Here is a 23,822-nt window from a genome sequence, read left to right on the forward strand (position 1 = left end):
AAAGTGAAACAAGCAAATTCATTTGTATTCGGCTCTTTGTGCATATATGCATTTTCCTAATATATCGATGAAATATTCCACTTGACAGTAATCTTATTCCATAATACATGTACAAGAACAGTATCATTTACACAAGCTACATATTTTGATACAAAAGAATGCTGCCTGTCCAAAGATGTTCTTATATTTGATTTGAAACCCTGTAGTAATTTGTCAAAGTCTTCCCATCCAACTCCTTTGAAAAGAATCTTCTCATATAGTCCATGAACACGAATTCCCGATAAACTGCTGGTTTTTCATCTGATATTAGTTCAGGTAGAGGTCCAAATGAGTTCTCTCTTTGGCTTGGGTTAAAGAAGACAGCAACTGATACGCGTGGTTCTTGAAAAGGGTTAGCCAGAACTTTGTGCTCCACACTTTTGTATTCGTCATTCGATATTATCTGCAGTAGCGGAATCGATTAATCATGAAACATATCGTTTTAAGGAAATGCGAGAAGCACAAAAAGATGAGCATTGAACCAAACTATGTTTAGGGAAACAGCATTAGCAAAAGCAAAAAGTAGCATACAAAGAGTTGTTCTTGACAGACCATTTTGGTCTAAGTTGAGTCTACCATTTGGTATTATGGATAAGCAAAAATAATTTTGGGATAAAAATGTACGACTGCCTTATCCCTTTCTTTGTTACTAATCCTGGGATTGGTTATCCCAGAATTAAAAATGGTACCGGAATAACTTATACCTGCCAGAGGGTGGAACAATAAACTCACGATAAGTTATCGCAGGATAATGCAGTAGAATTGACAATCCCATGATTAATACAACATATAAAACAATCAATAAAAAATAATACCAGCATAACTAATCTCAACATAACTAATCCCAGTACACTAATTTCATCATAACTAATCTCAGCATAACTTGTCTTCAAACCAAACGACCCCTAATTGTACTAATAAACCAGGTTCCAACTTTCTAGCCCGACTATTTGGCATGTTGCTCCCAACCTTGTTGGTCATCAATGTTGCGGAAGGCAAATGTATATAGTGTGAATAAGTCACAACTACTATACCAAAAATTATGACAGCCACCAAATACTAAATAAGACAATAAAGCAACAATAAAAGGAACACCAGAATTTACGAGGTTCGGTTAATTTTGCCTATTCCTCGGACACAACAAATATTTTATTTCACTCCAAAAATACAAGTGAAATAATACTTGAAAATGTTGGTTTATGTTTAGTCAACAATGGCATGCTGAAAATGTTGGTTTATGTTTAGTCAACAATGGCATGCCAATTGGAAGAGTTGGTGGAAAGAGTTGGTGTGGATGCTAGGAGGAAGCTTCCTCCTTTGATGTCACCCATGACATCAAGAGGAGGTAGTTTGATGTCACCAATGACATCAAGAGGAGGTCTTTACCTCTATAAATAGATGCACTCCTTCACTTGTAGAAATCATCCCAAAATAATACAATACATTGTAGTGAGTAGAGAGTTAAGAGAGAAATTCTCTTAAGTGTAATTGGGAAATCTCCCCTTCCTTTGTTAATATTAAAAAGGGCAATTGTTCTCTGGTGGACGTAGGATTATTTTGATCCGAACCACGTTAAATCTTGTGTTCTTTCTTTTACGTTTCCGCTAACAATTGGTATCAGAGCGACAGGATTCTTTAACGATCCAAGGAGAAAGAACAAGCAAATATGAGTTCCATGAAGTTTGAAATTGATAGATTCAATGGACGCAACAACTTCAATATCTGGAAGATCCAGATGATGGCGTTACTGCGGAGGGAAGGTTCAATCCATGCTATTGACGGAAAGTATCCTACGGATATATCAGCTCCCGACAAGGAGAAGATTGAAGGGGATGCATTGAGTGCAATCCAACTATCCCTTGCACCTAACGTGCTTTGTGAAGTGAGTACGGGTACCGAAGAGACGGCCAAACAGTTGTGGGAAAAGCTAGAAGGGCTATACCAAGACCGATCAGTGACAACAAGAATGTTGTTACAACGGCGTCTTCACACATTTAAGATGGGGTCAGGTACTTCGTTACAAGATCATTTAGATGCGTTTAATAAACTTGTCATGGACTTACAGATTGCAGGAATTAAAAGGGAGGAGGAGACGCTTGCATGTGCTTTGCTATTTTCATTGACTTCAGGATATCGTGATATTGAGAATTCAATGATGTATAGCAAGGAGCCTATCAAGCTTGAGCAAGTGCGGCAGGCACTTAACTCTAGTGATGTGCGGAGGCACATTGAAGGAGATAGAGATGACCAGGCAAGTGGCCTCTTTGTAAGAGGCCGGACTAGCCAACAGGGAAAGACCAAATCAAAGCACAGATCAAAGTCTCGTGTGAACAAGAAGAATACAGAGTGTTGGGGTTGTGGCAAGAAGGGGCACTTTGAACGAGATTGCCCAATGTCAAAGTCCAAGGAAAAGGCGAGTGCATCTACAGTTGAACAGGTACATAATTTTGATAATGATTATGTACTAACAACATCGTGTAATAATAATAGTAGTTATGAAAACAAATGGGTGTTAGACTCTGCTTGTACTCTGCATATGACGTTCCGAAAAGACTGGTTTAGCAGCTACGAGAAAAGTGGAGGAACCGTAGTAATGGGCAATAATGCAACTTGTGCAATAGTTGGCATTGGCTCAGTTCGGGTTCGCTGCCATGATGGAATCGTGAGGACTATTACACAAGTCCGTCATGTTCCTGATCTGAAGAAGAATTTGATCTCCTTGGGTACTCTGGATGAACAAGGCTACAGGTACATGAGCGAAGCAGGAACTATGAAGGTGACTAAAGGTTCTTTAGTCATGCTGAAAGGCAAGCTGGAGAACGGCCTTTACACATTGGCCGGAAGCACCATTGTTGGCTCTGCAAATGCATCTACAGTGCAGTTATCTAATGATGACAAGGCAAGACTATGGCACATGAGACTGGGTCATATGAGCGCACGTGGACTGGAGATGTTGAGCAATCGTAAACTTTTGGAAGGTGAGAAGATCAGCACGCTTGACTTCTGTGAGCACTGCGTTCTAGGGAAGCAGAAGAAGGTCAGCTTCAGCACTGGCAAACACAAGACAAGAGGAGTGCTAGACTACATCCATTCAGATTTATGGGGTCCTTCTAAACTTCCATCGAAGGGCGGAAAGAGGTATCTTCTCATTTTTATTGATGATTTCTCACGAAAGGTTTGGGTGTATTTTTTGAAGGCAAAAAGTGATGCTTTTGAAGCATTTAAAGAGTGGAAGATTTTGATTGAAAATCAAATGGAGCGGAAAATCAAGTATCTTCGCACAGACAATGGCTTGGAGTTTTGCAATGAAGAGTTTAATGAATTCTGCAAGGTTCATGGGATCTCAAGACATAGGACTGTCAGGCATACCCCACAGCAGAATGGAGTTGCCGAGAGAATGAACAGAACTCTTCTTGAAAAGGCTCGTTGTATGCTCCTACAAGCCAAAATGTCCAAAGTATTTTGGGCTGAAGCAGTTCACACTGCTGCTCATATTGTCAATCGATCTCCAGCATCGGCAATTGACTTTAAGACTCCGAATGAGGTATGGTCAGGTGAACCCTCTAACTATTCATACTTACGAGTATTTGGGTGTCCAGCTTATTATCACGTTAATGAAGGAAAGCTTGAACCAAGGGCTAAGAAGGCCATATTCGTAGGGTATGTGGATGGAGTAAAAGGGTACAAACTTTGGTGTTTGTCTTTACTCAAATTTATAGTTAGTAGAGATGTCACCTTCGATGAATCCTCTATACTTGATCCCCGTAAAGTTTCCGTGGAGTTTTCAGGAAACAAGAACAACGAGCAGGTGGAGCTTCCGGTGGAGCTTGCCAAGGAAAAGGATCAAGAGACTCAGGTTAAAGATGAGTCAGAAGATGTAGGCGTTGAAGAACTTGCTGTCAATGAACCATACACAATTGCGAAGGGGAGGGAGAAGAGGCAGACACGAGAACCGGAACGCCTTATAAATCAAGCAAACTTGATTGCATATGCGTTCGTAGCTGCACAAGAAGAGATTAAAGATCTGGAGCCCTCCTCGTATATTGAAGCAACTTCTTGCAAGGATGCCGCACAATGGCGGTTAGCCATGACTGAAGAGATGGAGTCTCTTCACAAGAATCAGACATGGGTCTTAGTGAAAAGACAAAAGGGGAAGAGGACAGTTGGATGCAAGTGGGTCTACCGAAAGAAAGAGGGAATTCCTGAAGTGGAAGATGCTAGGTTCAAGGCGAGATTGGTTGCAAAAGGTTTCAGCCAAAAGGAGGGAATTGACTACAATGAGATTTTCTCTCCGGTCGTGAAGCATAGCTCAATTCGCGTGCTACTAGCATTGGTTGCACAATTTGACTTGGAGCTTCAACAGCTTGATGTCAAAACTGCTTTCTTACACGGTGATCTAGAAGAGACAATCTATATGGATCAACCTGAAGGTTTCCTAGCTGAGGGAAAAGAAGATCACGTATGCCAACTAAAGAAGTCTTTGTATGGTTTGAAGCAATCCCCTAGACAGTGGTACAAGAGGTTTGATGCATTCATGACTACACATGAATTCTCAAGGAGTGCATTTGATAGTTGTGTGTATCACAAGAAGATGTCTGGTAACTCAATGATTTATTTACTGTTGTATGTTGATGATATGCTTATTGCTGCTAACAACATTACAGAGATAAATGCTTTGAAGAAACTATTGAGTAAGGAATTTGACATGAAGGATTTAGGAGCTGCAAAGAAAATCCTTGGTATGGAGATTTCAAGAGAAGACGATGTTGTACATCTTTCTCAGAAGAGGTATATTGAAAGGGTTCTCGAGAGATTCAATATGCAAACGTGCAAGCCTGTAAGTACACCATTAGCTCCTCATTTTAAACTTTCAGAGTCACAAATGCCTCAGTCTGAGGATGAGGTGGAGCATATGTCAAAGATTCCTTATGCCAGTGCAGTTGGTAGTATTATGTATGCTATGGTATGCACACGTCCAGATATTGCTCAATCTGTAAGTGTGGTAAGTAGATACATGTCCAACCCAGGAAAGAGGCATTGGGAAGCTGTCAAGTGGATATTGAGATATCTCAAAGGAGCTTCTGGTGTTGGTCTTACCTTTCGAAAAAGTGGTACAGGTATTTCAATTCTCGGTTATGTGGATTCTGACTATGCAGGAGATCTTGACAGAAGAAGGTCCACAACTGGATACATCTTTACCCTCGTTGGCAGTGCCGTCAGTTGGAAGTCGACTTTGCAGTCGATTGTCGCTTTGTCTACGACAGAAGCAGAATACATGGCAGCAGCGGAGGCGGTAAAGGAAGCTATCTGGTTGAAAAGTTTAGTAGCGGAATTGAGTTTGGTTCAGCTGGAATCAACTCTTAGATGTGATAGTCAGAGTGCTATTCATCTAATGAAAAATCAGAGATTTCATGAGCGCACTAAACACATTGATGTCAGATTTCATTTTATTCGAGATGTTATTGATGAGGGAACTATCAAGGTCGTGAAGGTTATCACAGACGATAATGCTGCAGACATGTTGACCAAGATAGTCCCGCTCGCTAAGTTTGCACACTGCAAGGACTTGGCGGGGGTGTGCATCAACTGATGCAACTCCGAAGAGAACAGTTGCTAGGTGGAGGTGGTATGTTCAACAATGGTTTGATTCTTCTTGTTTCTTACAACGGGGTTGCCCAGTAAGCTTAGAAGTTTTGGCCAGAGTTGTTCACACGCTCGAAACGCAAACCAAGGTGGAGATTGAAAATGTTGGTTTATGTTTAGTCAACAATGGCATGCTGAAAATGTTGGTTTATGTTTAGTCAACAATGGCATGCCAATTGGAAGAGTTGGTGGAAAGAGTTGGTGTGGATGCTAGGAGGAAGCTTCCTCCTTTGATGTCACCCATGACATCAAGAGGAGGTAGTTTGATGTCACCAATGACATCAAGAGGAGGTCTTTACCTCTATAAATAGATGCACTCCTTCACTTGTAGAAATCATCCCAAAATAATACAATACATTGTAGTGAGTAGAGAGTTAAGAGAGAAATTCTCTTAAGTGTAATTGGGAAATCTCCCCTTCCTTTGTTAATATTAAAAAGGGCAATTGTTCTCTGGTGGACGTAGGATTATTTTGATCCGAACCACGTTAAATCTTGTGTTCTTTCTTTTACGTTTCCGCTAACAATACTAAAGAGAGAAGATACAAATGCCTTAAGAAGATAAGAAGGCAAATGACAGGTGTGTATAAATCCTAAACATTAGGCCTCCTTTTATAAGAAAAAATTCCCACCAAGTTTACTTCCCAACCGATGTGGGATATTATCATATTCAACAAATCTCCACCTTGGCAAAATTCCACATCTTCAATTCTCTCTCAGTAACAAATTTTGGTTGTGTCTTCATCTTCAATCTACAGTGTTCAACAATGTTGATCAAATCCAAACAATGTTGAAACTTGACCGCAGTCACGACTTTTGTCAGCATATCAGCAGGATTCTCCGTAGTATGAATTTTCTTCACTGTGACTCCACCTTCTTCTATAATTTCTCGTACGAAATGATACCGAACATCAATGTGCTTCGTCCTTGCATGATAAACTTGGTTCTTCGCCAATTTAATAGCACTTTGACTATCACAAAAGATTGTAATACTTTTTTGTTCAACACCAAGCTTCTTTAGCAATCCCTGAAGCCAAATTGCTTCCTTCACAGCTTCTGTAATAGACATATATTCTGCCTCTGTTGTAGACAAAGCAACTGTTGACTGTAAAGTAGACTTCCAACTAACTGGTGGCTTTGCTAAAGTAAACACATAACCAATAGTTGATCTTCGTTTGTCCAGATCACCCGCAAAATCTGAGTCACAATATCCAACTACAGACTGATTGTCTTCCTGCTCAAAAACTAACCCAACATCTACAGTATTGTGAATATACCGTAGAATCCACTTCACAGCTTGCCAATGCTCCTTTCCTGGATTATGCATATATCTGCTAATAACTCCAACAGCTTGTGAAATGTCAGGTCTCGTACAGATCATTGCATACATCAAGCTACCAACAACATTTGCATATGGTACCCTTGACATATACTCTCGTTCAGCTTCATCCTTTGGCGACATAGTAGTACTTAGCTTAAAATGGGGAGCAAGTGGAGTACTAACTGGCTTAGTCTTTTCATCTATGCCAAAACGTTGTAGTACTCTTTTCAAATATTCTTTCTGAGATAAACAGAGTTTCTTTGAACGTCTATCTCTTATTATCTCCATGCCAAGAATTTTCTTTGCCTCACCCAGATCCTTCATCTCAAACTCCTTCTTCAATTGAATCTTCAACTTATCAATTTCTTCCGAATTCTTGGAAGCTATCAACATATCATCAACATATAAGAGAAGATATACAAAGGAACCATCTTTAAGCTTGCGCAAATACACACAATGATCGTATTTGCTCCTCTTGTACCCTTGCCGCAACATAAACTCGTCAAATCGCTTGTACCATTGTCTAGAAGATTGTTTCAATCCGTACAACGATTTTTCAAGTTTGCACACCATATTTTCTTTTCCAGCAACTTTGAATCCTTCTGGCTGAGTCATGTAGATTTCCTCCTCCAAGTTTCCATGTAAAAACGCAGTTTTTACATCCATCTGAACTAGTTCCAAATCCAATTGTGCTACCAAAGCCAACATAATTCTAATGGAGGAATGTTTTACAACTGGAGAAAACACTTCATTGTAATCAATTCCCTCCTTTTGAGCATATCCTTTGGCCACCAATCTTGCTTTGTAGCGAACATCTACTTGGTTAGGAAATCCTTCCTTCTTTGCAAATACCCATTTGCACCCAATTGCTTTCTTTCCCTTCGGGAGATTGGCCAATCTCCATGTATGATTCTGATGAAGGGACTGTATTTCATCATTCATGGCAATCCTCCACTTATCTTCTTCTGAACTTTGGACTGCGTCTTTATAAGTGGTAGGAACATCATCAGCTACAATTGAGGTTGCACAAGCAACCGTCTCTATGAGACGAACAGGTTTCATTATTGTTCTTTTTGGCCTGCTGGTTGCTATTGATTCAAGTTGTTGTTGAGGTTCCTGAGTTGGAATCTCCTCTACTGGCTCTCCTTCCAGAGGGTAATCTTCATTTGTTTCCTCCTCTGCTTCTTGTGTAGGAAAAATAAATTTTCCCTCAAACTCCACCTGCTTAGAAGCACCTTCATTTTGTTTGGTATCTTCTGTTACCTTATTTACCATAGCAGATTCATCAAAGGTAACATCCCTGCTGAATATTACTTTCTTTGTCATAGGACACCATAAGCGATATCCTTTGACTCCAGAAGTAATTCCCATAAAAATAGCCTTCTTTGCCCTTGGATCCAATTTTGACTCCGTCACATGATAATATGCAGTTGAGCCAAACACGTGCAAAGAGTTATAATCTACAGCAGGTTTTCCGTACCATTTTTCAAATGGTGTTTTGCCATCAATAGCAGCAGATGGTAGACGATTAATGAGGTGACATGCATATGTAACTGCCTCAGCCCAAAATTCTTTGCCCAAGCCAGCATTGGACAACATACACCGTACCTTCTCCAGCAAGGTCCGGTTCATACGTTCTGCCACTCCATTCTGTTGTGGTGTATGTCTGACAGTGAAGTGTCGGACGATGCCATCATTTTCACAGACCTTATTGAAATGATCATTTTTGTATTCACCTCCATTGTCTGTGCGAATACACTTGATCCTCTTGCCTGTTTGATTCTCCACCATCGTCTTCCATTTGAGAAAAATTCCCAACACTTCATCTTTGCTCTTCATTGTATACACCCATACTCTTCGGGAAAAATCATCAACAAAGGTTACAAAATAGTGCTTCCCACCCAATGAAGGTGTTTTGGAAGGACCCCAAACATCAGAGTGTACATAATCCAAAATGCCTTTAGTATTATGGATCGCTGTACCAAATTTAACCCTTGTCTGTTTCCCTTTGACACAATGCTCACAAAACTCCAAGTTGCAAGCCTTTACTCCTTTTAACAATCCTTGATCTGATAGAGTTTTCAAGGATTTTCCTCCAGCATGTCCCAAGCGCATGTGCCATAGCTTGGTTGCTTCTGCCTCTTTGTCGTCACTGGATGTCACTGTCGCTGTCCCAATAACTGTACTGCCACGATAGCGGTACATATTATTATTCTTCCGATTAGCCTTCATTACCACTAGTGCACCGGAGCATACTCTCATCACTCCATTTTCTGCAATGATTTTGAACCCTTTTGATTCTAGGGCTCCCACAGAGATGAGATTCTTCTTCAAATCCGGTACATATCGAACATCTATCAATGTTCTGATCATTCCATCATGGTTCCTTAATCGTATTGAACCAATGCCATATGAGGTAAGAGGGCTGTTATCCGCTGTGTGGATGACTCCATATTCTCCTTCTTGAAATTCCATGAACCAGTCCCTGTTGGGACACATATGATAGCTACAAGCCGAGTCCATCAACCATATGTCTGATGATGTTGATGACTCTGTTGTAACTAATGAGAAGTCTGAATCATCACAATCAGCTACATTTGAATCCATAATGGCCTTTCCATTGTTATGTTTGGCCTTATTCTTCAACTTCGGACAGTCTTTCTTCCAGTGCCCTTTTTCTCGACAAAAGGCACATTCATCTTTGCTGGGTCTGGATCTTGACTTGGATCTTCCCTTCTTTGTCCTCGTTTGATTTTGAGGACGACCCCTCACAAATAGTGTTTCTCCTTCTCCGCCCTTCTGTTTTTCTCGCTTTCTTTGTTCATAGCTGTACAAAGCCGAACAAACTTCTCTGAGAGAAACTTCGTCATTTCCATGGAGTAGAGTAGTTTCAAGGTGCTCGTACTCATCAGGAAGTGACGCCAACAACATCAAGGCCAAGTCACCATCATCATAAGTTGTATCCATATTTTGCAAATCTGTGACCAACTTATTGAAACTGGTGATATGTTCATTCATCGTGGTACCAGGAACATAGGTGAAGTGAAACAGTCTCTTCTTCATGTACAATTTATTTTGACTGTTTTTCTTCAAAAATTTATCCTCCAGTGCTTTCCATAATTTACTTGCAGAAGTTTCCTTTGTGTATGGATATTTCTGCTCTCTAGCAAGGTAGGATCGAATGGTACCGCAAGCAACACGGTTGAGAATCTTCCAATCTTCTTCTCCAATAACATCTGGTTTCTTTTCTTCAATGGCCAGATCTAGCCCTTGTTGAAAAAGGACATCTAGAACCTCGTCTTGCCACATCCCAAAATGTTCGAACCCGTCAAATATTTCTACCGCAAATTTCGCATTTGACACAATTCTTGTCATAAGCGAAGATGCCAATGATGACGTATTGTTGACACTTGATGTAGATTCTTCTTGTTTATTGTCTTCCATCTTTGACACAAATATTATTTAATAGCTGACGACACAAATCAAGATTATTTCCTTTCTGGTGTGGAAGGTCAGACTAAGCTGCAACCACAGAGCATACTCAGACAGAACCTTGACTCAGTTACCAAGATAAATCTTTTCTGATGTGGAAGATCAGACTATGCTGCAACCACAAAGCATACTTAGACAGTACCTTGGCTCTGATACCAATTGTTGCGGAAGCCAAATGTATATAGTGTGAATAAGTCACAACTACTATACCAAAAATTATGACAGCCACCAAATAATAAATAAGACAATAAAGCAACAATAAAAGGAACACCAGAATTTACGAGGTTCGGCTAATTTTGCCTACTCCTCGGACACAACCAATATTTTATTCCACTCCAAAAATACAAGTGAAATAATACTAAAGAGAGAAGATACAAATGCCTTAAGAAGATAAGAAGGCAAATGAGAGGTGTGTATAAATCCTAAACATTAGGCCTCCTTTTATAAGAAAAAATTCCCACCAAGTTTACTTCCCAACCGATGTGGGATATTGTCGTATTCAACAATCAACTCATCATTAATGATCACGAAGAAACAAGTATAACAAAAGGCGAATCTAACTAATCAAAAAACCAAAAGATGAAGCTACTCAGTACCTTTCTCATAGGAAGATAGATACCTTTCTATCACTGATGCAAAACTCTATACCTCAAGATTATCAGAAAATGAAGACGACAACATTTTCCTCAGTTTGGAGGCAACAAGGAAGAGAAGTTTTATTTTGACCAGAGTCACAATCAACAAAAGGGGTGTGAGAGCACCTTCAGCTTTTGACAATTGGTTTGGTGGGTCCATCTACTGAAACTTGAGTTAGTTTAAATAAACAAAGAAGAAAAATGAGTTTGTACTGGAATGTGAGCCAGTTGACATGATTAAATGAACAAAAAAATGAAAGAAAACGAAATGAAAATGGCTTGAAGAAAACGAAACACACTTCAGTGCATTAAAAACATTCTCGTTTCTTACACCTAAAACATTCTTGCACTTCTTCCTTCAATGCATTAATGTAAAAGGCCTTTTGCTTTCTTCCATCTAAAACAACTGTTCAACAGAGCCTTCTCGTTTCATTCACCTAAAACAACTCTTCAATACTTTTTTCTCTATAATGTTAAGAGTCACTCTTGGTTCTCCCACATAAACAAAATTTTCAGTCTTTCATAATTATTCCATTCAAGATATACATACTTATCAAAACGTAAACATGCATGCAATTTCTTTGGATACAACGTTCACATTGAAAACCAGTAGTAGATCGAGATTCATTACTTGAGTGGAAAGTTCTTTTACAGATTTTGCTCTTGTTTAATGTAAAGATAACTCAATTGTTAAGATCTTCTCCTGCTACTTCCATTTGTTCATGGATTTCAGATACGAATCTTTCCCCTCTCTCGTCGCTTCTTTTTATATGCTCACACAAAAGCAAATGTCTTATGTCTCAAATTGAAATTTCTTTACTTGACACTTCTAGTACTAAAATACACCTGCTGTACCATATTTTCACTAATTAGAGGTATAGAGTTCCCCCACAAGAAAAATGCAAAAGCATATCAAAAGAGATGGGCATGCTTCAAACCGCTTTCTCTTCACAATTGATGTCAACGTTTACTTCGGTATTGCATGAGCCTCGATTTTAATAGCAACCTCCTACTGCAAACTTGAGTCTTGCATCAAAGGTTGGGTGAAATTATTGTTTGAATCTCAATGCAATTGCATGTTTGAATTTTAGAAGGAAAATAGAGTTTAAAATAAATAGATGAAATAATAGTACAAAGATCAATAGCAAAAATATGGAACTTGATAGATCGAGTTAAACCTCAAAAGTTAATCCCATAGACTCATGTCACATTTGTCACATTAAAGATGATTCTGTGCTGATAGTCAATACCGTGATACTCAAGGATTATTGCTCATGTGATAGTCATGCTTTAACTTTTGATGCATTATGTGATTTCCTTTTCTTTCTTTGCTCAATTTTTTGCTTCAATCTCCCATGCCCTTTTTTCTTAATTGAACCCATAATCTAATCTAACTACCTAGAAAATGACCAATAGTTGAACTGGCCTTGTCTTTATCATGACCTTCTACTCGCTTTGAAGTTTGTAATCTCCATTTTTGCTTGATACAAATAGTTCTAACAATTTGCTTCACAGTAACTAAAGCTATAACAACAAATGGCTTTTTCATTAACCCATCTAAGCGAACTGCAATAAAGGAGCAAAAATTTATAACAGAAACAATGAAATGAGTAGGTGATATTTCTTTGTTCTTGTGAAGGACAATCTGATAAGCTTTCCCCGTATCAAGAAAGAAAGTGATAAAAGGTTAGAATATAGATGTGGTTGCTTGGTGATGTGTAGTAGAAATACGACACTTTCAAAATATAGATGTGGTTGCTTGGTGATGTGTAGTAGAAATACGGCACTTTCAATACCATTTTCATGGACTTTAGTTTCTTTTTTAAAGCATTTTAGGTTGTTTCTTATGTTGTTCCGTAGGAAATCATACTTATAGAGCCAAGAACATGCAGGAAATGTCAAAACCTCGGAAGAAGTCAGACATGCGGTCAATAATGCGATCGCAAAATGAAAATGCGGGTTGCACTTCAAACGCAAAAGCATCCAGCAAATCTGAAGTTCAAGAGTCAAATATGCGGTCCATTCTGTGGACTGCATAACTTATGTGCGGGTGGTAGATCCATCGCATAATGCAACAAGGATCTATAGTTATCAAAGGCAATAAATTTGCGATCCATTGTGCGGACTGCAGAATCAATATGCGGGTCGCATACCAAATGTCCGATGACCATTCTGAAAAGCTGAAGATCAGTTCTGCGGCCACATGACAAATGTGCAGACTGCGAATCACATCCGCGATCGCAGAGTGACACATGAAGGTCATTTTTGTCACAGTTTTGTCCATTATAAATAGAATAGTTAGGGGTTTTGTGGGGTACCTTGATTTGAAAAAGGTCCTACACTTAATAGCATTGAATATTCCATTTTTTTGAAACTTTTTGAAGAGATTCCGTCACTTTTCTTCCTTGTAAGTTTTTAATGTCTTCTTTAATGCTTTGTTTTTGTCTTCTAGTTGTAATGAGTAGCTAACTTTAATACTAAGATTGTGGACCCAATGATGGGTGTCACGTTAATGGATGTTTAACATTAAATATGTATATATAATGGATTGTTGATGTCTATTCATTCTCTCTGGTTTCATTAGTAGTTGCAAACACTAACTCATGCCATTTTCACTTGGAATGTGAGCTAAAGTTTGGTAGAAATGAATAGTTAGAACTCAAGGCTTTAAACCTTGTTTAATAGAATCACTTGGGAATAAGAAGATTTTAATTGGCATAATTGGTCATTCTTATTTGTAACTCTTTTGCATTTGGAAAATCATAAAAGAGAAAAATTCTACCTAACTATTGAAAAATATTTGGTAGTCACTTAAGGACTATTTGCATATCAAAGAACTTCCAATTAGAAATATATCATATTAACACTTATAGTATTGTATTTCATTAAAAGGGACACATCCTTAGTTTTCTTAATCTAAATAGTTAAATCTTTTAACAAAATAGCGTTTCTTCATAGATTATCAATATCAAACTCTTTCCAAATTAAGGGACATAGTTACGGCCATAATCTAGTGTCATGCTAGTAAAATAATGTTTTCACACCTATTCCCGTGGAATTCGACCCTAACCTAATTGAGCTATTCTATTTGACATCGATCACTTTATGTCATTTATATAGGTGTAATTTGAGCGTATCAAATTTTGGCACCGTTACCGGAGATTATTGTTTTGAAATTATTAATTAATGTGCATTTTACTTTAAGTCTTTTCTATTCCATCACGCTTTGTTTGCTTTGTCTTGTAAAATTAGGAATCATGGGAGAACCTAAGAATGTCAATGTATTTGCGAATATTGATGATACAAATGTCATTGTCCCACCGAGAGTTGATGTGACTGCTTTCAAGGTGGATCACAATCTTTATGTGATGTTAAAGGCTGAAGGATTCTTCCAAAATTCTATCAATGATGACCCATAGCAACATCTCAAAAATTTCATGGGTGTTTGTGCATTGTACAAGCAAAAGCATTTGTCAGATGATGCATTGAGGTTGACGGTTTTCAAATACTCTCTAACCGGAGAGGCTAGAATATGGTTGAACAAACTATCTCCAAACACCATAAAAAACTTGTTGGCCGCATTGTTAGCATTGATTCAAAGGATCCAAACCCATATAGAATTTCTCCAACAAGACGTTCTCCGGAAAATCATGATTCTGCAATCTTACCAAGTACTTACCAAGTACTGCTTGAATCTCACCTAAGCTTCATGAAGTTCTCCCCCCTAAAGTTGCTTAAAGAAGAAAATTTGATCTCAGAGCTCGGACTTCTTGCTCGGTGGAAACCACTTCGCTAGGAAAACATGCACTAGCTCGGTTCAGGTATGGATGGTGTGTGGAGGTAGTTTGTTTAGCCATATTCTAGCTTCTCCCGCAAGAGAGTATTTGAAAACTCTCGACCTCAATGCATCATCCAACACATGATTTTACTTGTGCAATGCATAAACACCCACGAAATTTTTGAAATGTTATAAGGTTCATCATCGGCTGAATTCCGGAAGAATCCCTCAGCCTTTAGCGTCACATAAAGATTTGTGATCCACCGTAAAAGTAGTCATATCAACTCTTGGAGGGACAATAGCATTTGCATCATCAATAATTTCATCAATATTCGCAAACACATTCACATCCTCACGTTCACCCATGATTCCTCCTGATTTCACAAGACAAAGCAAACAAAGAGTGATAGAATAGAAATGACTTAAAGTATAGTGCAGATTAATTAATAATTTCAAAACTATAATCCCCGGCAGCGGCGCCAAAATTTAATATGCTCAAATTACACCTTTATAAATAGCGTAAAACGATCGACGCCAAATACAATAACCCAACTAGGTTAGGGTTGAATCACACAGGAACACAACACACAACACAAGCCAGTAAAATCCCACAAGTGGGGTCTGGGGAGGGTAGAGTGTACGCAGACGTTACCCCTACCCCTGGAAGGGTAGAGAGACTGTTTTCGAGAGACCCTTGACTCAGACAATAATATCAAAAAAGAACAAAAGAATAGATCTGTAACAACCAAAGAACCAAAAAAAATAATCGAATCACACAGGAAGTGGCGTGAAAACATTGCTTTACTAGTGTGACACTAGATTATGGTCGTAATTATACCCCGTTAATTTGAAACGAATTTGATATTGATAATTTATGAAGAAACGTTATTTTGTTAAAAGATTTAACTATTTGATTAAGAAACCAATGATGTGTCATTTTAATGGAATATAATGCTATAGGTGTTAATATGATATATTTCTAAAAGAAAGTTCTTTGATATGCAAATGTTCCTTAAGTGACTATCTAATATTTTCCAATAGTTACGTAGAATTTCCTCTTTATGATTTTTTCAAATGCAAAAGAGACAAAAAATGATCAATTTATGTCGAGTAGCATCTTCTTATTCTTAAGTGATTCTATTAAATAAAGTTTAAAGCCTTGAGTTCTAACTAACCATTTGTACCAAACCCTAATTCACTCTACCACGTGAAGAAAAAGTTAAAATTGCATGAGTTAATATTTGCAACCACTAACTATAAATAAATAAAAGAATGAATAAAAATTAGCAACCCATTATATATATACATATATATATATGGTAAACACTTATTAACATGACACTCATCATTGGGTCAACAACCTTACTATTAAAATTAGTTACTCATTACAACTAGAAGACAAAAACATTAAAAAAAAAACAAGTTAGAAAAGTGAAGGAATCTCTTCAAAAAGCTTCAATGAAATAGAGTATTCAATGTGTAGGACCTTTTACAGACCAAGATACCCCACAAAAACCCTAACTATTCTATTTATATTTATATGTCAAGTTAATTAATTTTTGTTAATGGTCTTTGTATTTTTAACTCATCTATTAATCTTATTCTATATTTACCTTTTGAATTCAAACATGCAAGTACATGGAGATTCAAACAATAGTTTCACCTAACTTTTGATACAAGACTCAAATTTGCAAGCAGGAGGTTGCAATCAAAACTAACGCTCAAACAACACCCAAGCAAATGTTGAATCAATTATGAAGAGAAATCATTTTAAGCATAATCCAAGACTCTCTATTGCATGTGAATCTCTTTAAATATGCTTTTATATTCTTCATATAGGGGTATTCTTAAACAATTTATCTACTAATTTTCTACATATATTACATCTATGAACTTCGTATCTGTAATTTAAAAGTAAAAATATCTACAATAGTAAAAAAAAAAAATATTCCGGTACTAGAAATGTCAATTGAAGAAGAATTTTAGAAATCTAAAAATTTCAATTTGAGACATCTAGAATATGTTTTTTTCCTTTTTGTGTGAGCAATATGCAGAGAAGCCAGGAGAGATAGGGAAAAATTCATATGCAAAATCCATGGATGAACGGAAGTAGCAAAAGAAGATCTTAACATGTGAGCTATATTTTTTTTTTATTGTTAACATTTTAGCTATATTCAGATAGAATAGGAACCAGATCTGTAGAAGAACTATCCATTGAAAGTGTGGAGCTTGTATCCAAAGTAATGAATCTCGATCTACTATTGATCTCTGATGTGAAGGTTGTATCCAAAACAATTGCATGTTTATGTTTTGATAAGCATATCTTAAATGGAATAACTATGAAAGTCTGAAATTTTCGTTTGCGCGGAAGAAACAAGAATGGCTGTTAACATTGTGGAGATAAAAAAGTATTGAAGAGGTATTTTAGGTTGAATAGGTGGAAAAAACGAGAAGGCTGTGTTTGGGAGGCAACAAGGAAAGGGTACATAGGAGATGGGGCTCAAGGGAGAATGAAAAGATATGTCTATAGAATGAAAACTATTTGGTTGCAATATTAAGAATCAAAGTCTATGAGCTTCATCAGAAACAAATATGCAACAGCACCATCTTTCCAAACTTCTTACTGAAAATCATGATTTCCAAAATGATATCATGGGGCGAGTTAGTGTGGGCACGCCAGCAAGATAAAGGTGCGTCAGAATGTACTTACGTAATCAAAAGAGCTTGTCTTTTGGCGGAAGCATAAAATGAGAATGCAAATTATGGAAATAAGTTTCCTAGATATTGAACATGTCTCCAACCACGAGGCAAAATAACGGTTGACCAATAAAATTCTAAAGCAATTGTGAACATCATACCAAAACATTCAAAAAAGAGCAAGTTCACTAGCGAATGAACTTTCTATTTTTATAAGTAAAAATGAACTTCCTATCCAGCCACCATGCCATGTCAACATTCAGCAATTGAAATTAAAATGCTGGATCAATAGCAATGGAATTTGAAATTTTTACTCTCGTGAACCCTACAAGCATGCTAATCTTGGAAATCAAACTTGGAGACATGTGGCCGTGCTTTACCACAAGAGTCAGAATAAAAAAAATGAAAGATGATAAGCTTTCTTCTATAAGAAACGAAATTTTCTCGATGAGAAGAAGTACTCCATCCTAAACTCATCTCACAAAGTATCGGCCTTTGAATCATTTGCCACTACAATGATTAAGTACCTAATGCACCATATTTCAGCTACTGGTTCTACTATTCTTGGCAAAGCTGTTAAAATAATATCATTATGTTAGGCGCATGACTAAAGCCAATCAGTATATGGGGATAACTAAATGTTCCTCAAAGATACTAAAGCATCCATGTTATAGTTCCTTAGCAAAAGAACAGTCAAGAAACAAATGCAAATGATTTGTATTGGTCTAGTATGACACCTTTGTATAGGCATTTTAACATCTCCTTGAACTAGTAAAATATAAGATCAGTTCGTCACTAACATATAGCAAAAGGCACAAGGATGCTCTCAAATCCACATATTGGTGTCTTAACATAAAAATTTGAGCCATAAAATGAACAATTGTTAAACTTATCACAGTTTCTAATGCTAAAACAAGTTTAATACTTTAGCATCCAAAAGTTGAAATTTGTTACTTCCAGGAGCAACATGCAAATGCATTCACTGAAGCTAACTAATAACAGTTGGAGCAGTTAGAGAATCATTCCACCTTACAAGTTACAGTTAAGTGGTGTGAAATATTCCAAGTTCAAACATTTAATGTTTAAAAATAAGTGACATATAAAATCAGGACATTCATCCCCTTTGAACAAGCTTCTCTTTTCCTTTGTAACCAAATGCTTATGTCAGAAAAAGCAAAAGCTATCCAAAAGAGTTGGACTTCTCATAGGCAAGTAGCTACATAAAAGAGTTCATCAACTATCCAAAACATTCATTGGTCACCACTTCACCCTCTAACATTTTTTCATGCATCCATATAGTTTATAATCAGAAACCAACCACCAACAGAAAGATAAGCATCAATCATGCATAAACATAAATGAATTGAACATACCATCTTCCTTTTTTTAATAAATAAATGAATTTAACAAACCCATATGATAAAGTAAACAGTATAGACCTTGGACACATTTCTAACTTAAATGGTCTCTTAAATTTAGAAATTGCTCTTAACTTTGGCCTAAAATCTTCAATCTGAACTGATATAAGTCTCCGAGTTTGGGTTTTTTGGATTAATCCTGGTCCAATAGTAGGCATCTTTGACTTTAACGTGACTACATGAGAAAATGATCAAATTCATCCCGTATGTTCACGGCCTTGACTTCCTTTTCAAAAAATAGTTCACAGCCTTGACTAAATTCATTCCTCAAATATTTCACTAACCACCTAGTAGGAGGTTTTGAACTAAATGTCCCTTAAGTTTAGGAGTTAATCTAACTTTGTCCCTAATTGACGCCAAACATAAAGTCCTACAACTTTGCATTTTTCCATCAATGTATCTCCGATCACTAATGACGTCTATAAGTTCAGAGATAAGATTTCATCTCTCAACTATTACACTAAACATAAAATGTGGTTCAGTAGATTGTATTAAACTCATTCCAGGGTTGTGGTTCAATGGTTATGGTAGTACAACAAGAAATGTGAGGTAGCCACAAGACATGATAGTTTGAAACGGCTGTGAACCAAGTCTCGTATTTATGTGAAGAATGGTTGAGGGCAGGTCCACGAGTTTTGAAGCAACTAATTTCTCGGTTATAAAACAAATATATATTCCACTAAGGCTAAAAACATACTACATTAACCCATAAGAGGCCTCCAAGTATGCAAACTATACAAGTCTAGTTACGAGCTAGCGTAGAGCATACCTGAAGGATATCACCAATATTAATAATAATCGCCCCCGGAATGGGCTCCAAATCCACCCAATCGTCTCCAAACTTAACTTGCAAGCCAGTCACCTCATTTTGCACCAACACCGTCAACACACCAGGATCTGTATGCGGCGTCAACCCTTTCGTTAACTCCGGCTGAGGACAGTACGGATAATAATGAGCAGCCATAATCCTCGCATCCAAACAAGATAACTCCTTCAATCTATCCTCCTTCACACCTAACCCTTCACACAACAAACCCATCAACTCTTCCCCTATTTTCACCACTTCTTTATCCCACTGAATTGCCGCATCCCTACACACCTCCGGCACATGCTCCCAATCCGGTGGTGTGGGACCCAACCTGAAGCATACGATAACCCAAAAAATAATTCATTCATAATCTCATTACAAGAAAACTAGCACCCTTATTTGTAATATTGCAAAACTTACTCTGACTAGAAAAGTTTTTCCATATGAATTTTGACTATTACAAAATCCATTTAGACATTAACTAAAAAGAAACCAGAAAATACCAAAATGATAAACAATATAGATTTCTTATTCCAACCTCATCTGCAATGTGTCTCTCCAGCTGGCAGCTTTCGAGTTGTACAAATCGAAGTTCGTGGAGTACCCTACTCCACGTGACATGTCCCTACTGTAATACTTCATTTTTACTTTATCGGGATGTTCGTTGAATGTTTTTATGGACCCCACAATTCTGTTTATGGCTTCTACGGGGACTGAGTGATTGATAATCTGGAAGAATCCGAGGGTCGTCGAAGCTTGGTGAATTTGGTCAACGAGGGTGGACCGAGGGGCAGAGAAGTCAACGACGGGAATGGAGTGTTTGTAACCGGGTCGGGTTTTGGGTTCCGGGTTTGGTGGTTCTAGTGGGTGGATGAAGAAACTGGGTATAGCAGTAAGGCCCTTATCTACCAGACCTTTGACTCCGATTTTTGACTCGTCGAATTCTTTCAGTTCTTTTAAACGATCGGAGTTTGGGTTCGGGTTCAGGGTCGGGTTTGACATTTGTGTGACAAGTTTTTTTCTGCAGAAATGGAGTTTTTGGGTTGGGATTGAAGAATAGCGAAAGGGAAGAGTGGAGAGGGAAAGAGATAAGGGAAGAAATTGCAGGTGAGAAGAAGACAGAGAGTAGAATGACGACGTCATACTTAAAATGGAAGTTTGACTATTGAGTTATTTATTTAATTCAAAGGAAACAAAAGAACGGCATCGAATACAAACACAGACACGAAATAATAAAATAATATATATCTTAGATATTGTAATGTCTGACGAATGTTTGGACTTCGGACTGATCCCGAAACCAGCAACTCTAATAAAGTTAAAAAATTCAAAAGTACTAGTAGTCCTATTGCATATGAATTAATTAAAGTAAAATTTGAGCCGCTTTTGTCACAATGCTACAATAAAATTGAGAGGGTATTACAATTTACAAGTGAAAATTCAAATCTTCACCAATAAAGTGAAAATTGAGTTTGATGTTATGAAATATTATATTATGTAATGCATGTTTATAACTTTAAAGAAGTTACTTCCACTACTTCTTATTATTATGGTTATAACTGTCACACCTCCATAACCTCCTCCATGATCTTTTCCCATGATCTCAATAGTTAATATCATGCTCGTGACATCCATTTGTGTTACCTAAATATCATCCTATAAATAGAGGGTTTGGGCATCACATTGTGCACGCTTAAATACATGGAAAAAAATAAGAATTTCTCCTCTCTTTCTCTCTATATCTCTTATTTTCCTTGCTTTATATTGTTACTTTGAGCTAAGTTTTTAACACGTTATCAGCACGAATTTATATATTCTTCTTATACTTTCTATAAGAGATGAAAGCCTTCCATGGGAGCTACAACAACTTTGCTGCATTGCCAAGTGATAAGTTGACATTTCATGTCGTTGGTAAGTTAGACTATAATGCTGAGATGGGGCATCACCTATAATAAAGTAGTTGTACTGAATTAGATTTAACACATTTCTGCCGCCACTTTGCTTAATTGCTTTCCAAGCCACCAAAGTAATTGACAGGTAATAGTACATGTGAAGTTACTATGCAGGTATAGTTTTTATGATATTAAAAAAATTACATTCTTTAGGTGCACTCATAATTATTTTATGTGGTCAATATGGAAAAGTGACTTACTTCTATTTGGCAGCGAAAATATATATTACGCTAATTAATATTTTGCTTTAGATATATGAAAGATAATAATAGTTATATCATGGTTCATACTAACTAATTAGATGCACATATCATCAATCTGAGTTGATTACTTCCTCAAAAATCATATTTAAAAATAATAACTTTGAGGAGCAACACTATCTTATGTGTTTTAATATCCTGATTGAGATATGTGATTGTATGGCTACTCGCTAATTGATTTTCTAGATCTTCTGATAATATAGTTCATTTTTTGCATCAAATTAAATATGTGATAAGATGATACAAATACTATTAAGTTTTATTTATCGCTAGACGAGTTTTCACTTATAACCGTTGAAAGTGGTAATATTTTAAAGTTTTATGATGACTGGATGTAATGATGTCATTGATTGCGGATAAGACAGTGGGTTCAAGTCCCAACGCACTATATTGATGAAAAGACGTTGGATTCGAGTTCCCACGCATTACGGCCTTACATGCCTTTATATGGGTAAAGCATTGGGTTTGACTCCCAATACACTATATTAATGATATAATAATGACTAAAGAAATATATTCATGTAAAAGCATGAAGCTTGTCCTACTTGATTCGCGCCATTCTTAAAATGAATGTGGTAGCGGTACATAAAAAGTCTAAATGAAGACAAGTGATTGACCAATGAACGTGAGCATGCCAAAGACCAAATAATAATAGTCATTACTATGGTAATTGTAAAAAAGGAGAATAATATGGATTCTCAAAATTAACCTTCAAAGGAGAAGGAAAAATATATCAATATGATCTATTAATATGAGACACGTTCACATGATTATAGTCCATTCCTTAAAAATGTGACTTGTGATAAGCATTGTAAATGAAGACCTATTCCTGAAACTGAATGTGAAAATATATATGTGATATAAATTATGCATAAGAATGTGCTTATGCATGGTTGAATAAATACTACAACTCACCTCTACCGGGAGGTTTGAGAGAAAGAAATATAATGAATATTACTGTGTGGTTACATGAATATGTCATTGATTGTCTACATGTGGTACGCTAAAAATATTTTATCGTGCCTTATAAAAGGTTATTAAAGGCTAAGTTAAATCAAGAAATGATTTTGCTTATTATGATTTTGACCATGAAAATTATTATGGTATGATTTTCCCCGTGAAGGAGACATTCACCAAATAGATAGTGTGACAAAAGATCTTGTACTACAAAGTCAATTAAGAGCTCCGAAAAAATTAATTTGTTACTACCTAGATGAATGAAATTGTTCATGGTATTGATATTGTGGTAAGTCTCAAAAGAAACTTTTTGAGTTTCAAATATATTAGCCAAAGTGGTTGGCATATTAAGACTATAAATGAAAAAAAGATTGAATATCTTCATATTACTATAATCATACTGGGTAAATGTAAAAGATTACCCGGTTTTTCTTCTATTTGTACTATACAAGTATAAGCATGATGATGCAATCACATGCCACAAGTAAACTAGAGATTTACTGAAACAAATACTATTGGCATGATCGGTTGGCTATCCTGGTTCAATTAACAATGCAAAAAAATTGATTGAGAATTCATATTGGCATATATTAAAGAAATAGAAGATTCTTCAAGAATTCTCTTGTGTTGCTTATTCTCATGATATACCAGCCAAGATTGGGATTGAATCTTTGATTTCTAGAATGAATAAAAGGTGATATATATATATATATATATGGGCACAGTCACCTGTCATTGTCACGACCAAATCCTCTGTAAGACGCTGTGATGACACCTAGTTTTTACGACTAGGTAAGCCTAAACAGTTATGGAAATAATATGAAT

At 36.9% G+C, this 23,822-nt stretch overlaps 1 protein-coding gene across 1 annotated transcript; it reads right to left on the reverse strand.

The window, feature by feature from the left end:
* Positions 1-21,042, reverse strand: LOC104226387 (1-aminocyclopropane-1-carboxylate oxidase homolog 4-like). Its single transcript, XM_070171883.1, has 3 exons — positions 20,367-21,042; positions 19,790-20,159; positions 1-442 (listed from the first exon to the last, which is right to left on the reverse strand). The coding sequence occupies exons 1-3, from the start codon at positions 20,969-20,971 to the stop codon at positions 182-184; spliced, it is 1,236 nt and encodes a 411-aa protein (XP_070027984.1). The 5' UTR covers positions 20,972-21,042; the 3' UTR covers positions 1-181.
* Between the last annotated feature and the right edge of the window lie 2,780 nt (positions 21,043-23,822).

This window comes from Nicotiana sylvestris, chromosome 4, assembly GCF_000393655.2.
Source record: "Nicotiana sylvestris chromosome 4, ASM39365v2, whole genome shotgun sequence".
Classification (NCBI taxonomy): domain Eukaryota; kingdom Viridiplantae; phylum Streptophyta; class Magnoliopsida; order Solanales; family Solanaceae; genus Nicotiana; species Nicotiana sylvestris.